General features: G+C 40.2%; 1 protein-coding gene across 14 annotated transcripts in view; it reads left to right on the top strand.

Annotated features, from left to right (window-relative positions):
- hectd1 (HECT domain containing 1) overlaps window positions 1-16,797 on the top strand; it is a 31,184-nt gene that overhangs the window by 5,487 nt on the left and 8,900 nt on the right. For 3 of the 14 annotated variants that reach the window (XM_051868602.1, XM_051868607.1, XM_051868600.1), the window contains exons 3-27: window positions 3,221-3,455; window positions 3,624-3,851; window positions 4,122-4,403; window positions 4,594-4,864; window positions 5,028-5,104; window positions 5,517-5,615; window positions 5,713-5,827; window positions 6,363-6,537; window positions 6,692-6,830; window positions 6,947-7,117; window positions 7,243-7,465; window positions 7,616-7,879; window positions 7,967-8,043; window positions 9,122-9,256; window positions 9,364-9,513; window positions 9,605-9,699; window positions 9,866-9,971; window positions 10,080-10,214; window positions 10,323-10,462; window positions 10,600-10,923; window positions 11,028-11,194; window positions 11,988-12,188; window positions 12,720-12,872; window positions 13,429-14,271; window positions 16,486-16,707. In XM_051868602.1, coding sequence (XP_051724562.1) covers window positions 3,221-3,455; window positions 3,624-3,851; window positions 4,122-4,403; window positions 4,594-4,864; window positions 5,028-5,104; window positions 5,517-5,615; window positions 5,713-5,827; window positions 6,363-6,537; window positions 6,692-6,830; window positions 6,947-7,117; window positions 7,243-7,465; window positions 7,616-7,879; window positions 7,967-8,043; window positions 9,122-9,256; window positions 9,364-9,513; window positions 9,605-9,699; window positions 9,866-9,971; window positions 10,080-10,214; window positions 10,323-10,462; window positions 10,600-10,923; window positions 11,028-11,194; window positions 11,988-12,188; window positions 12,720-12,872; window positions 13,429-14,271; window positions 16,486-16,707 — 5,027 coding nt within the window. The remainder of the gene's footprint in view (window positions 1-3,220; window positions 3,456-3,623; window positions 3,852-4,121; window positions 4,404-4,593; window positions 4,865-5,027; window positions 5,105-5,516; window positions 5,616-5,712; window positions 5,828-6,362; window positions 6,538-6,691; window positions 6,831-6,946; window positions 7,118-7,242; window positions 7,466-7,615; window positions 7,880-7,966; window positions 8,044-9,121; window positions 9,257-9,363; window positions 9,514-9,604; window positions 9,700-9,865; window positions 9,972-10,079; window positions 10,215-10,322; window positions 10,463-10,599; window positions 10,924-11,027; window positions 11,195-11,987; window positions 12,189-12,719; window positions 12,873-13,428; window positions 14,272-16,485; window positions 16,708-16,797) is intronic. The other 11 variants (XM_051868614.1, XM_051868606.1, XM_051868611.1 and 8 more) reach the window with 9 other exon arrangements.

The raw sequence follows: 16,797 nt of genomic DNA, 5'->3' as shown, positions 1-16,797 counted from the left end.
TTAAAGCAAGTCGTTTAAAAAAAAGTTGCGCTAATGATACCACGGTGGCTGTTACTATTTAAATCTAGAGGGTTTGGGGTCTCATGTTTCAGATCCAATGATGCTGGTAGTGACGATTCTCTCTGAAAAATCAGTGATCTGCAGTATTTACACATCACATTTAGTATCAGTACGGCACGGTTGGAACCTCAACCAAGGTGGTACTATTTTAAGCGAGCCATACCGTTCCGTACCGAGCCATCCCATGCAGTGGAAAAACACCAAAAAGTGAGCCTTACCGAACCGTACCATGCTGTGGAAAAGCGCCATAAGGTGCATTGGCATATAAGTGCACCTCAGGAAACAAAATAATAAAACATGCAGTTCATGACTAAATAAAAAAACAAAACATTTTCAGATGCATCTAAACCTTCAGACTAGGGCTTGACAATTATTTGAAAAGTAATCGAAACTGAAATTCAGAACCTCTAACCGATGTAAATTTCCCATGTCGGTTATTTCGTTTTTTTTAACACTTTCCCCTTAAAAACATACTACCGCGTGTGTAGTCACGTGACTCCACCCCATCCAGTGAGCGCCTGAGCGGCATGGAATCAACACAGAGTCGAACACACACGTGAGCGGTGAGCCCCAAGTGAGATAACTTTCACTTGCGTCTTCACTAAACTTTGTCAATTGTATGTGTTTTAAGGCTTGCCAGTTTAGACACTGAAAAGATTTTAGACCCTCGGATGTGTATCATCATATGATACAGCGCTTCTGCGCTGATGCAATGTGACAAACACTCATACAGACAGCTCGCGCATCACGTGAAGATCACGCTCACAGAGAGGAGCGCAGAAACTCGTTATCAACGCTTTACTGTGACTTATCACTAAAGTAGCTTAGAAACTCAAATTATAGCATATATTTTTCTACTTTTGAAGTAACAACACAGCTTCACAATTACGGTATGACTAATTGACACTTTCATTAATGCATTAAAATAAACGTAGGCTACTAGTCTGGTACTTTGCTAATTTATCTGTATCTGATTTACAACGAGCAGAAATCTAATGTTACTAACCACTGACATAATAGCTCACTTTCAGCAGTTATTTTATATGAGCATTCTTTCATTAGGAAGAAATATCCCACCTAGTCAAGCATATTTACAGTACAATCCTTGTACGTGAACTATGAGGGCAAAAAAACAAACAAAATAATCGTTCATTAATCGTAATCGAGGTAAAAAGTTCAGTTAATTGAGATTTTGATTTTAGGTCATAATTGTCCAGCCCTACTTCAGACTAAAATAAGTTTATTGCACATTTCACATTTTTGAACTAAGTAATGAACTTAATCAGTATACACAAGTCTTCTACCATTAGATTCACACAGCAACTCGCATGCATTATTAAAGGGTTTTCACAAGATTGTAAACATGTTTACTTGTCTTAAAAAGTCTATAATTAAGTTTGTGGATCAGCATGTGTTGTGCAAATTTCTTAAACTTGAGTAGGCCAGGAGGTCAAAATAAGGAAGCCACAATAGCTGCTGAAGGTCAAGACAAACAAGGAAGCACCTCAGTCATGTGGGATTATTTTGGTTTCAAATGTGATGATCATGCCCAGTCACTAGTGGTTTGTAAAAAGCTGTAGATCGTGGGGGGGTGGCTACCCGAAGGGGAAATAAAACAAACTTCTCAAGCCAAAGTACAACAAACTGTATAAGCAGTTTTTAAAAATAAATCCCCATCCTCTATTCAATTTTCTGTTTCACTTGGAAATACGTCACAACACTGAAGTCGGTTGCAACTTCTGCTTCACAGAGATTTTAAATCTCAAGAATCAGTCTTTTGGTCTATGCTGTTTTCAGTTAGGGTTAGAATTACTTTTGAATTCTGTCAATTTTATTACAAAATTCAGACAATAAATTCAAACATTTTGGCAAAGCAGCAGCGTGGAGCCCATGTGAACTGATTATCTCTTACTCTGGACTATTTATTAAAGCATGAAATAAACATGAATATCAGAAGGTATGTTGAAAGATATGGAATAAGTTACTGAAATTAATCATGTCTCGTAGTTGCTCAATCAGGTTGAAACGCTCGGAAAAACATCAATAAAACAGCTTGTAAGTAATGTAACGTAATGTTACATTTACCTCAGAAGAGCCATTCAATGTGCATAAGTTCAATGTCCATTTAATAGTTTAGATTTCAAAAAAACTAATAACATAATTGTCATTAAAAAGTTATTATAACATAGTAAAAAAAAAAGTTCCTAATGTAATTTAAACATAAGTAGCCTATACAAATCAGTTAATACCTTTAATATTATAGGAATGTACCAACTGTGATTCCGTGTAATTTTACAGCATTAGTTGAGAGATTTGCCATACACTACCAGATTGAATCTAATTGAAATAAGAATTTAATCAAATCACGAGCTTGTGAATCAAAATTAAATCATGAATTTTGTCAATACCCAGCCCCATTAGTTGTCATTAATGATGGATATTACTACTTTTTCCAGAATGTCACTCAGGGCTCAACGCTAAGGATTATTTCAACTGGCCCAGTCAAATTTTTACTTGCCCTGCCAAAATTTTCACTGGCCCCACCACAAAAAAAGTAATAAATAAATCAAATGAAATAGGCCTAGTTGTTTTTGTTGTTTTTGACCCATAACCTTAATAAATAAGGTTAATAAGTAGGGTTACCTTAATAAGATTGACACCAAAAACTACTAGCTGAACTCTAGCTGAATATAGATTTCAAATATTGTAAATGTAAAATATTGTATATAAGTAAACTATCGATAATAAAAAAGCCAATAATCAAATTATGAGCAATAGCACAAATAAATACAATAGAACAAACATACAAATGAAATAAACAGTGCTTTTCAGGTTTTTTTAGATAGAGACATTGAATAATCAATTGTAAAATATCACTGCATAGTCTTCACTGTATAAATTAAATATAGATTAATCCTTATTAAAGTTACAGAAGTTATTCAGTCAAGAGCAGTGAATGATTTTTTTTTTTTTTTTTTTTTTTTGTCCTTTGTTGTTTGATTAACATTAAATACACAAAGAAAATGCACATTTTCTGGCTTTAAATAATTGATTTGACACATCTGGTTTATTGCATCGTATATCACCATTGTGCTATTCAACATTGTTCTTCCATATTGTAAATTCATTTCACTCTGACACTGCTGTCTCGCCACCGCAGGTGTCCTCCACGGACATTTCTCCCAGCTCTGTGTAAGATCTTCCTGGATGAGAGCGCACCAGATAATGTGCTGGAAGTGACAGCCAGGGCCATCACCTACTACCTGGATGTGTCCGCTGAATGCACCCGCAGGATTGTGGGAGTAGATGGAGCCATTAAAGCCCTGTGTAACCGGCTGGTGGTGGTGGAGCTCAACAACAGGACCAGCCGAGATCTGGCTGAACAATGTGTAAAGGTAAATATATTGGCTATATTGGCTGCTGTGACTTTCAGACACTTTTCAAAATATTTGCTAATATGAGGTTAAACAGTTGAAAAGATGCTCTATGAAGCTACTTGATTTACACAAAGCAGTAAATTCCACAATTCATGATCATACATATATATTGTCTATTGTCATCAGGTTCTGGAGCTGATCTGCACACGGGAGTCTGGAGCTGTATTTGAAGCAGGTGGACTGAACTGTGTGCTGAGCTTCATTAGGGACAGCGGTCATCTTGTGCACAAGGACACATTGCACTCTGCCATGGCAGTAGTTTCTCGCCTCTGCAGTAAGATGGAGCCACAGGACTCTTCCCTTGAGACATGCGTGGAGTCCCTCTCTAGTCTGCTGAAACATGAAGACCACCAGGTAGTACATGACCAAAAACTTGTGTGCTATATTTTGTGTGCAAGAAGTCTACTTTGTTCAATTTAATGCATCCTTGCTGTATAAAAATATTCATGTCTTTCTTAAAAAAAAAAAAATTCTTACTGACCCCAAACTTGTGAACGGTATAGTAAGTAACTATTGATTACTAGAAATAATAGGTGTAGGTGTAGAGAACTGATTTTGTTGGTAAAATGATTCACAAATGTTACGTGAAGAACTAAATGGTAATTGTCCTGGTGAATTTCACAGGTGTCTGATGGAGCTCTGCGCTGCTTCGCTTCACTAGCGGACAGGTTTACACGGCGTGGAGTTGACCCAGCCCCATTAGCTAAGCACGGACTGACAGAAGAGCTGCTGTCCCGTATGGCTGCGGCAGGAGGGACGGCATCTGGACCCTCCTCCACCTGCAAGCCTGGCAGGACCTCTAGTGGAGCCGCTCCATCTGCTGCAGACTCTAAACTGAGCAACCAAGTGTCTACCATTGTCAGCCTCCTGTCTACACTCTGCAGAGGCTCACCACTTGTCACACATGTAAGATGGATATTCACAGAAATATTCCCGCCATTTGCTAGATTTCACAAGTACTGTTTCCTTTTTTTTTTTTTTTCCATCTTCCTTCATTGTGAAAGAAAATTGCAAGAGGACATTTCTGAAATGTATTTGAAATTCCAGTTTCCACTGGTTACATTTATGGATATTTGTGTTTCCTCTCTTCCTTCAGGATCTCCTGCGCTCAGAGCTGCCTGACTCTATGGAGAGTGCTCTGCAGGGGGACGAACGCTGCGTGCTGGACACCATGCGGCTGGTGGACTTACTGCTGGTGCTGCTCTTTGAGGGCCGCAAAGCTTTGCCCAAATCCACAGCTGGTTCTACTGGCCGTATTCCTGGTCTGCGGCGTCTCGACAGCTCCGGGGAACGCTCCCACCGACAGCTTATTGACTGTATACGCAGCAAAGACACCGATGCTCTCATTGATGCCATTGACACCGGTGGTAAGTGTTTAAGTAGTGCATGCAAGATCAATAGTGGGGGAGGGGGATATGAATGTAAATGAGAGAGGGGTAGTGAATGGATGGACTTTGAGGGCTTTTGTTGCTTTGAGGTGACATCCTACCTGACTTGTACTGTTTACTTTTTTTCTCTTTCCCCTGTAAGCATTTGAAGTGAATTTCATGGATGATGTAGGACAGACTCTCTTGAACTGGGCATCTGCATTCGGAACGCAAGAGATGGTAGGCTTTTTTTTTTTTTTTTTTGGAATATCTGGAATTTTGAAACTGCTTTTTTTTATTTTCAGTGCACATGTTGCAAGAATTTGCCTTCAGACAGTGCAACAGCATGAGCAAACAAACCTCTGACTTATGACTAAAGGTTACATGCTAAATTTAGGACAGCATTTTTCTAACATTGTTCAATATGATAATGTGGAGGAGACACGGCTGAAATGGCAAGATTGTAATTCTGGCTTACGCGCCTTTAGCAGAAATGTTACAAATGCCATGCATAATGAACACTAATACAACCTGATTTGATCCTCTTGGTCTGGTGATAGCTTGTATAAGTTAGAAGAACAGGGTCAGTGCAACAGATGAACATTGTTTTCTGAGGATTGAAGATCTCACACTGTATTCTGGCCTGTTTAAGGTGGAGTTCCTCTGTGAGAGAGGTGCTGATGTCAATAGAGGCCAGAGGTCATCCTCTCTGCACTATGCTGCCTGTTTTGGCAGGCCACAAGTAGCCAAGGTAAAGTGTTTGTCATGTGACCAAGTCTTTGTATATTCATTATACGTTGTTTTTAATATATACTATTTATTTTATGGCAAATGTTTTGTTCAAATAGACTTTACTGCGCCACGGGGCCAACCCTGACCTGAGAGATGAAGATGGAAAAACTCCTTTAGACAAAGCAAGAGAGAGGGGACACAGTGAGGTTGTAGCAATTCTCCAATCACCTGGTGAGTCCATCAGCTTTTATCTTCAGCTCATGGCATTTCAGTTAACCACTGGTATCACTTACACAAATAAAATTGTTGTTTCCCTTTTGCTATTTGAAAGTAAAGGCTTCAGAAGATTGAAGCTAAAGTATGTATTTTTTAAAATGTTAAAATACTTTTATATATCCCTGCTTAGTATACAGAGGCTAGTGTAAACTCTTTGTATGCTAATTTTCCCTGAAAAATGTCAACACTGAGGCTATATGGTGTAATCAGAACATTGCTCTTGTCATTTAAGCATCTCAAATCAGTCAGACAAAACATTATTGGCTCAACCAATAGTGTACATTTGGGACAGAGTAGCTTGTTTGGGCAACCAATGGCAGATGAGGGAGTGTTTGGAAAGCCCTGTTATTTTTGCACTTCTTTATGGTGGTGGCATAGAAATTACACCCTTGTGCTTTAATGCAGTCACTCACCACTAATTTCATAATGTGACTTCTAGGGGATTTCTTAGATTTTCCAAATAAAGAGTTTCTTGTTATGTGTGATGCAGGAGACTGGATGTGCCCTGTCAACAAGGGGGATGACAAGAAAAAGAAGGATGTTAATAAAGAAGAGGAAGAGGGCAGTGAGCCGAAAGGTGACCCTGAGATGGCGCCTATCTACCTGAAAAGGCTACTCCCAGTATTTGCACAGACTTTTCAGCAAACCATGCTGCCTTCAATAAGGTGAGGGGTTCGAGTGGACCATCAGAGCTAAAGTACATTTTCAAAAAAGAAAAGAGAACCAGTTTAGTGCTATATGTTTTGCATTTTGGAGCCAACGGTCAGTAGGGCATTAATGCTTTCCTTTTGATAACAGTTTGTATCTTCTCTTTCACAGGAAAGCTAGTTTAGCTCTGATCAGGAAGATGGTGCACTACAGTTCTGAAGTTTTACTTAAGGAAGTGTGTGACTCTGATGCTGGACACAACTTGCCCACTGTACTTGTGGAGATCACTGCGACTGTCCTGGATCAGGAGGTCAGATACTTTAGTCTTTCCCTCTTGATGATGATTTTTTTTTTTTTTTTTTATTTTTTAACTGAAATTTAATAGGGCTAATTTTAAGTCTTACTGACCTTTCTTCTCTTTCACAGGATGATGATGATGGTCACCTGCTGGCACTTCAGATAATTAGGGATCTAGTGGATAAGGGAGGTGACGTGTTTTTAGATCAGCTTGCCAGGCTGGGTGTCATTAATAAGGTGTCCACTCTGGCAGGACCCACGTCAGATGATGAAAATGAGGAAGAGGCCAAGCCTGAGAAGGTCAGAATCAACTCTGTTAAGATTCATGTCTTTATTGTTGTGCAATTAATTTGTATATCTAAAATATTTGAGAAAAAAAAAAAAATTATGAATTTCTCTGAAGTTGATCTATGTCTATTTTCAAGGATGATGAACCACAAGAAGATGCCAAAGAGATCCACCAGGGGAAGCCCTACCACTGGAGAGACTGGTCCATCATCAGAGGCAGGGACTGCCTTTATATCTGGAGTGACGCAGCTGCTTTGGAGCTCTCCAATGGAAGCAATGGTTGGTTCCGTTTCATCCTGGATGGTAAACTGGCCACCATGTACTCCAGTGGAAGCCCAGAGGGTGGCTCTGACAGCTCGGGTAGGTCTCCTGCCAAAACAGACTGATCAATCAATGAAAAAACAAAATTAGTTCTTGAAAGCAGTTAAATCAGATAGTGTTGCTTTGTTAAATTAGGATTGACACTTGTACACTATAGTAGCTGATGCTTTCTTTTACTCCTTCCTATAGAGAGCAGAAGTGAGTTTCTGGAGAAGCTGCAGCGTGCCAGGAGTCAGGTCAAACCAGTGACAGCCAGCCAGCCCATCCTGTCCACACAAGGTCCCACCAAACTCACTGTGGGCAACTGGTCTCTCACTTGCCTGAAAGAGGGTGAGATTGCTATCCATAACTCAGATGGCCAGCAGGCCACTATCCTCAAAGAGGACCTACCAGGCTTTGTGTTCGAGTCGAACCGAGGCACTAAGCACTCTTTCACAGCAGAAACCTCTCTAGGTAAGTTTGGGATAGTAGATTAAAAGCATCTGTTTTGTCAGTATCTTTCCTAATTCACTCAATTATTGGTGCCTCTGTTTGTAATAGGGTCCGAGTTTGTTACTGGCTGGACTGGTAAGCGAGGAAGAAAGCTTAAATCCAAATTGGAAAAAACTAAACAGAAGGTATGATTACTGAGCATTCATTTGCATTCATATCCTTTAGAGCATGACTCATAGATTTAACTATGCCTATTTGAGACATGGTTACACAGCTGTTCAAAAGTTTGAGGTCTTCGGCCCTGTTTACACCTTGTATTAAGATGCGTTTTGGTCGATCATATCACAAGTAGATGAGGGAGACACAGCCATTTACACCTTTTGTTTTTTTTGTTTGTTTGTTTTTTTTTTTAATCTGTCTTGTCCACTTTCAACCACAGCTGTCCTGATTTCTTCAAGGGGAGGGTCTATGGGTGGGTAAATGTAAGGTTTTTTCAGATCTTTCAATCTAATGGACAAAATAAGCTCGCACAATTTACATATGAACGCGCGTGGAGACGACAGAAAAACATACGGAGAGCAGCAGCTTTCTTTTCTGCTCTGATAGCTGCAAGACCATGCCGGATGCTGTGAGTGCATGTTAGAAATCATGTATGGTGAGAGAACTATGCTTGGTATGTTTTTCGTCTTCAGCCGACAAAGTTTAAATCCCGTCTGGCTTTCACGCTTCCCATACGCCTTAAGTCAGTAGGAGGAGAGAAGAGGGTCTTTTGCAGCTGTTCGACCACATGAGCATCTACACTACGAAAGCATTCTGGTCAGATGCATTTTTGACTACCTCTTGAAGTGGTTGAAAGTGGACAAGCTCAAAATGTTTTAGACCCTGTTTACACCTGTATTTAGCGTTGTCCACTTGTGATCCATCAACCAAAGTGCTTCATAATACCAGGTGTAAACAGTGTCACATGATCCTTCAGAAATCATTCTGATATGCTGATTTGGTGCTTAAGTTCTGTCTTTTTTCCAAAACATTGTTTGTGGAAACCATGATGCATTACATTAGGATTCTTTATGAATAAAAAGTTCAAAAGAATAGCATTTATTTGAAATTAGAAACCTTTTGTAACATTATAAATGTCTTTACTTAAAAGTTTGGGGTCAGTAAGAATTTTTTTTAAGCAAGGACATATTAAATTGAATCAAAGTGACAGTAGTGTATTACATGACATTAGCCAACATTCTTTTTCCACCTATGTGTCTGTAGGTGAAAACCATGGCCAGAGATCTGTACGACGATCACTTCAAGGCTGTGGAGAGTATGCCGAGAGGTGTAGTGGTCACGCTGAGAAACATCGCCACCCAGCTAGAGTCTGCTTGGGAGTTACATACTAACAGACAGGTATAATTATGATGAACTTTGTCACAGTTTATTTTAGTTTCCATGTAGTTGAGGTCAAAAGACGACAACAGTGTGTACGATTATCCTTCTGTTTTTTTCCCCCTCAGTGCCTCATTGAAGGTGAAAACACATGGCGAGACCTCATGAAAACAGCTCTGGAAAATTTAATAGTCGTTCTCAAAGATGAGAACACTATTTCTCCATATGAAATGTGCAGCAGTGGCCTCGTGCAAGCACTTTTTACTGTCCTCAGCAATGTGAGTCACACACATGCAACTACATTACTGTTTGTTGTAAACATGTCAGCTTTTATTCCCAATACTCATTACTCTTTTGTTTGCCTCACAGAGTGTGGATCTAGACATGAAACATGATTGTAAGCCTCTGATGGAAAGGATAAATGTGTTCAAGACTGCGTTTACTGAAAATGAAGATGATGAAAGGTAAAGAATGTCTTCTGTTACACATTAGGTCAATGTGTCCTACCCAGACAATGCATACTAAAGTGATCTCTTCCCTATGTCTCAACCAGCAAGTTCTTTTTCTGGTTTGGACATGTTGAGCGAATTTGTTTTTGTTTGTCATGCATTTAATTATTCTGTCCTCCAGCCGACCCGCAGTTGCCTTAATCCGCAAACTGATAGCTGTGTTGGAGTCAATAGAGCGGCTACCTCTACACTTATATGATACACCAGGCTCAGCGTATAATTTACAGGTCAGTCTGTCTCTGTTTGGATGTTTATTTTTGGTTTGGTGCATGTGAAACAGTGACATCCTTCATTAGAAATTGTCATTTCATTTAAATCTTTTTCTGTTGTGTTAGATTCTGACAAGGAGGTTACGCTTCCGCTTGGAGCGTGCTCCTGGTGAAACGGCCCTGATTGATCGTACTGGTAGAATGCTAAAGATGGAGCCACTGGCCACTGTTGAGTCACTGGAGCAGTATCTGCTCAAGATGGTAGGAAAGCTTTTTTGTTTTATTTCTTCCATTATTCCATATTTACACAGCTGTATCCCCACAGGCATTGGAGAGAAAATCATAACTTTGTCTCCTCTCTTTCCCCAGGTGGCCAAGCAGTGGTATGACTTTGACAGGTCCTCATTCATCTTTGTTAGGAAGCTCAGAGAGGGCCAGAGCTTCATCTTCAGGCACCAGCATGACTTTGATGAGAACGGAATTGTGTACTGGATTGGCACCAACGCGAAGTGAGCAGCTTTGTCCATTTTCGCATGACCAATTTCAGTTAAATCTTTTTAAATGATCAACAATATGACAACACTCCAATATGACACAGACAAAATGATGTGCATAAGGAAGATAATCTTCTTCTGTTTGTCTACAGGACTGCGTATGAATGGGTGAACCCCGCTGCTTATGGATTAGTGGTTGTGACCTCCTCCGAGGGCAGAAACTTGCCTTATGGCCGACTTGAAGACATCCTGAGCAGAGACAGCTCAGCCCTCAACTGTCACACTAACGATGATAAAAATGCATGGTTTGCCATCGACCTTGGTTTATGGGTCATCCCTTCTGCGTACACACTTCGCCACGCTCGTGGATATGGTCGATCCGCCCTCCGGAATTGGGTATTTCAAGTGTCCAAAGATGGTCAGAACTGGATGACACTCTACACTCATGTGGATGACAGCTCTCTCAATGAGCCAGGGTATGTGTGTTATAGCCAGTATTTTGGAGTCTGCTATGATTGTGCTCTCTTTACTTTGTCTTTTTTTTGTGGACCTACTAATATGACTCATCTTATTGCATTAGGTCGACAGCCACATGGCCTCTGGATCCATCCAAAGATGAGAAGCAGGGCTGGAGACACATTCGTATTAAACAGATGGGGAAGAATGCCAGCGGACAAACACACTACCTCTCCCTGTCTGGTCTAGAGATATATGGCACTGTTACTGGTGTGTGTGAGGACCAGCTGGGTAAGTGCCAATAATTTCTAATACTACACTTTGTCATTGTAAAAAAATTTTTTATAGTACTTACGCTTACGCAAAGACCTGTTTCTTGTCCGTATGTGAATTTTAACCAGTAACCTAACATTGAATTTTTTTTATTTTTTTTTCTCCCCCCTGTTGGGATTTGGCTCCCAAAGCACTATAATGGCAATGCTGAAGATTCAGTTATGTTTTAGGCTTTGAAGTTGCAATGTTAAGGAAGTAGTTAAAGATCTGATCTTTCGTATTGTGATGTACAGCCGAGTGAAACAGATTATTGAAAAGAAAAAGAAAATGTAGATCTGAATGCAAGCTTGTGGTCTGTTGTAAGAAAGGGGCAGGCTTATGTTGAGTAAATGATTGGAGAAGTCCGTCATACATTACCATTTACATTTAATAATTTAGCAGACACTTTTATCCAAAGTAACTTACAAATGAGGAGAGCAACAGAAGCAATCAACAATATGTTAAGTTCTGTGACACGTCTCAGTCTAGCACAGTATACATAGCAGGGTGGGGGTTTTTTTGTGTATGTGTGTTTTTTACCAGAGAGACTATCATTTCATCCGGTAGATCAAGTTATGACATTTTGAAAAATAATATGGTCCAAAAAATTATGTACATTTTTAAATGATTAACATATGAACTGGAAGTCATTAAAATATAGCTCTTTAGCAAACATGTCATTTTTAATTTTTCTACAGTATCACAAACTGACCATCCCTAATTGCATGCTTTAATTTGATGCTGCTTTGTCTCTGCTCATATTTCCTATCAGTCAAGGTTTGTTCTGCATTGTCAGGTAAAGCAGTGAAGGAGGCAGAGGCCAACTTGAGACGACAGCGCCGTCTCTTTCGCTCTCAGGTTATGAAGTACATCGTTCCAGGGGCGCGGGTGGTGCGTGGCATTGACTGGAAGTGGAGGGACCAGGACGGCAATCCTGCTGGAGAGGGCACTGTGACAGGAGAAGCCCATAATGGTGAGGATTGGAGTCACTTCTGTGGCTCTTAGTGTGTGCATCCAACCATTGGTAGCTTGTGTAGGACAGCGCAATGTGTAATGCTTATGCCGTAGCAGATTTCTGTACAACGGTGTTCAAGGCATCACTGCATCGGACAACTACATGAAAAGTGCATTACTGGCCGATCAACAATGGAGTTCAGTGGTACTTCAGTGTTTAAGGGAAACAAATTGTGAACATCAAGTGCATTTGCATGTTTTGGAGCTTTCTGCAGCAAATCCATCACAAGTGAGGGGGGAGATGGAAATGCCCATTACTGACGTTGACACAGTAAAACAGAACTAAAGTTAAATCACATTTGGACTTGTTTTCCCATCATGCCTCAGAGGGACTGTTTTCAGACCAGCCCTTTTTATTTTCAAGTGACTTTACAAATGCTTTGTGTACTTAAAGAAAATTAAACTCTGATGGGGTTGATCTGAAACTAGTCTTTTTTTCCTGTTTACTTCCTTATGTGGTGCTTTCCTCCTGCTTCTATGCTGCATGAAGAAATAAGAAACAATCTGTTTCACACTCTAAAGTTCACTGATAAGTGTTTGATTACTACTTTTTGCTCTCTTCAACTGTCATTCCATACTTTTTGTTTTTTGTTAGTTTGCTATTTTGAAGTGCAACCTTTATCCCTCCCCCCCAACTTAACAGGTAACATTTTTCCATATCCTACTCGTATTATCTTAAGCATCCACTCTGTTGCTATTGATTCTTTGGGCAGCCATGTTTCAGTGTGTAAAACAGCCTTTTTAACCTGTCTCCATCATTCAAGCCAAGTGCATGTTGATGTCACAATTTGCAAGCTCCGAATGAACTCCATTGCAAGTGTATTTGACACCGACCGAAATGATTCTTCTGTTCTTTTTCTTAAGTGGCTTCGTAGCTTGGCATTTGCAAAATTCTACTGCTTTTTTGTTTTGTTTTTTAATTTATCATTTTCTGTGCTTCATGTTTCTACCTCACTGCTTCACCTGGACCAGAGTGATTTGGGTTTCCTCTTAGATGATCATTAGTAGTTTGATTATGAATTGAAGAGGTTTGGCCGAGATACAAAAATAAATTTAACCTCACCCAGTGGTCTTGGTTTATTCTGTTGTTTCTGGTCCAGCGTCAAGCAAAAGCTGTTGTCTTTGACTTGCTGCTGTCTCTCTCTGCTCTCTTGCTGGGTCTCACCCGTTCATATCCCCCTCCCTCCCCCACTTTCCAGGCTGGATTGATGTCACCTGGGATGCCGGTGGCTCAAACTCGTATCGTATGGGTGCGGAAGGGAAGTTTGACCTCAAGCTTGCGCCAGGGTACGACCCTGAATCAGCGCCGTCACCCAAACCTGTTTCATCCACTGTTGCAGGCACACCGCAGTCCTGGAGCAGCCTGGTGAAAAATAACTGTCCAGACAAGGGTGGCTCGTCCTCTACAGCGGGGGCCAGTTCCTCCAGCCGCAAGGGTAGTAGCAGTTCGGTGTGTAGCGTGGCCAGCAGCAGTGACATAAGCCTCAGCTCCAGCCGAGTGGAGCGAAGGGTCGAGAGCCTGTTGGAGCAGGGAGTAGGCATTGTCGGAGGGCCCCCGGGTGCGGAGGGACAAGAACCGATAGTTGTGCTTTCCTCGGCAGAAGCTGGCTCCGTCTCCAGCACCAGCACACTAACGGCGGAAACGGGAAGCGAAAGCGGCGAGCGTAAAACACCAGCACCTGATGGCACTTCGAGACAGACGGCTGAGTCGACCGCCATCTCTATGGGAATCGTGAGCGTGAGCTCACCTGACGTCAGCTCGGTTTCAGAGTCGTCTAGTAAGGACGCTGCATCCCAGAGGCCCTTGTGCTCTGCCGCCAGCGCACGGCTGTCCGTCAGCTCCCTTTTGGCAGCTGGAGCGCCCATGAGCTCCAGTGCCAGTGTCCCCAACTTGTCCTCCCGCGAGGCCAGCTTGATGGAGTCGTTTGTCCGCAGGGCACCCAACATGTCTCGCACCAATGCCACCAACAACATGAACCTGAGCCGAAGCAGCAGTGATAACAACACTAACACGCTGGGGCGCAATGTCATGAGCACTGCCAGTGAGTATCTTCAGCTGCCCGTTCTTCTATGAGCCAGTACCTGGGTTTAGATCAGTGGTTTTCAGCTTTTTTTGTCTCCGTAGCCCACCATTGTCCACAACAATATTTGAAGACACCTCGCTCTAGTTTTGTTTTTTAGAACTTATTTTAACCTTTTGGCACTGCTAGTTAACTGTGAATTAAAAGTAAATAAAATAAGTCCTGAAATTTCTATTCTATTTATTAATTAAGAAATTTTAGGAGCAGAATGTTGGTTGTTGTTTTCAGTTTTTATAACCTATATTAGGGCTGGGACGGTTCGTTGTAAAAAAAATTGAACCGGTCGGTTCTCTACCCACGGTTCGGCGTGCGCTTGCACCGCGGTTCATCCCAAATCTGACGACGCATCTATAATATGGTTTGTTGAAAACAACGTGCAAAACAGACAGACGGATTCGGCTAATGTATGTTTCAGTCGATGGATATGGATTCTAGTTTCCCAATATGTTACAACAGCGATGATCAAAAGAACATGGACAAAACAGTCACTCGTTGTAAACAAATGTTTAATGACGTGCCGAAACCTCTATGACAACTCATTTACGGCGTCATCACCCGGGTGTTGATAGTGTGCGAGCCCAGGTGAGACATTAACAGCTCACGTTGCTATCTGTTTAAACTAAACTCATTTAAACCTTGCCAATTTAAACATTAATCTGTATGATGCGAAAGAGAACTCGCGCGCGCGCGCACGCTGTGAGATTTGTGTGTGACTCATCCAAAGCGCATACATGGTGAGCCGCGTCACAGCGCGCAAATACTCTCGAGCAAATTCTTTAAGTCTTGCACCTAAACGAACAAATTCACACAAATTATGTCAACATGCCCATCTTAGCGAGTTGGTAAGTAGGTTATGTCTTAGGAGTAAAACGAGACATGTGTATGTGTATCAGTATCAGTGTACTGGATCTTTGAATTATGTCTTAAAGGGACAGCAGTCTAATATTCCTGCTCTGTGTTTTAATGTTAATCGAACGAAAAAGGACAAAGAAATCACTCTTGACTGAATAGCTTTTGTAACTTCAATAATGTTTCAACTTTAACTATTTAATGAAGTTTAAAATGCAGTGTTATTTTATATTTGATTACTTTATTCAATTTCTGTACCTGAAAGCTGTTAGATACCTGAAAAACCTGTAAAGCATTGTTTATTTTATTTGTATCTTAGCTGTCATGTATTTATTTGCTGTTTCTTGTAGTTAGATTATTTGTTTTTATTTTCTTTATCTTTTTTGACAATTGTCCTACTATTATTATTATTATTATTATTATTATATTTTTTTTTTTTTTTTTTTTTTTTTTTTTACTGAACATAGCACATACCAAACTGTACCAAAACCATGATACAAACCGAACCGTGAGAAATCTGAACCGTCTCACCCCTTAAAAAAAATAAATAAATAAAATATATAACATTTATTTTTTACTCAATTTCTACCCAGTAAAATATTTTGTAGCTTGGCATAACTAGTAAAATGTTATATTCATTATAAAAATGGCTATGAAGTCTTAAGATTTTATTAATTTACATGACTTTTTCAGGTCTACAAATCACACTTTAAAAATTTAGGTACCTCATATATTCAGGTTTTTCTGAGTACTTTTTTTGTTTGTTTGTTTTGTTTTTGTTTTTTTATATATACAAAATTTAAATTATTTTGTCATCTTGAGGCCCCATAGTGGGCCCTGTTTGAGAATCACTGATTTTGATATCCTTTTAGCTTTGTTATGAATGACAAACTTAAATGGAGGCTTATATTTGTTGATCATGTGGTTCTCAAATGTTATCAGAAACATTATAGTTACCTATAGTTACCTATAGTTGACTTAGAATTGCACTTGGAAACATGCAAGTATAGAAGAGAGATCATAGTATTTGCAGTGCCTTAGGCTAGATTTGCAATGCAGTACTATTTGTAAACTTGTCTTTTTCAGGCTTTTTTGGTGCTGATTATGTAGTAGCAATCATTTTGATGAATTTATTTTGGTGTAACATCCTGCTCCAGAGTATTTAATTGTTCTGTGAATATTAACATGACTCTAATTTTTGCCATGATTTGCATACTGCTGCCATTTGAAGCATGTTTAGTTTGTAGAGCAAGCTTTTGATTTTCAGTTACCTGCTTATTTTGTTTTTTTTGGAAACTAATCACAGTTTTTGGGTTTTGTTTGCAGCTTCTCCTCTTATGGGTGCGCAGAGCTTTCCTAACCTTACAACCACTGGTACCACCTCAACTGTTACAATGTCCACCTCCATAGTAACCAGCAGCAATAATGTAGCCACGGCAACTACAGGTTTGTCCGTCGGCCAGTTGCTCAGTAACACGCTGACGACCAGCCTGACCTCTACATCTAGCGAGAGTGACACAGGTCAGGAGGCTGAGTTTTCCCTCTATGGTAGGCCATGTTACAATTATTATTATACACTCTATTTTCCCTCATCCTCTATTTTTCTAGAACATCCCCCTTCAGCCTTTTTTTTTTTTT

Source organism: Ctenopharyngodon idella, chromosome 17, assembly GCF_019924925.1.
Source record: "Ctenopharyngodon idella isolate HZGC_01 chromosome 17, HZGC01, whole genome shotgun sequence".
In the NCBI taxonomy this organism is placed as follows: domain Eukaryota; kingdom Metazoa; phylum Chordata; class Actinopteri; order Cypriniformes; family Xenocyprididae; genus Ctenopharyngodon; species Ctenopharyngodon idella.
Note: the sequence above shows the minus strand (reverse complement) of the source record. Positions and strands in the feature narration are given on the sequence as shown.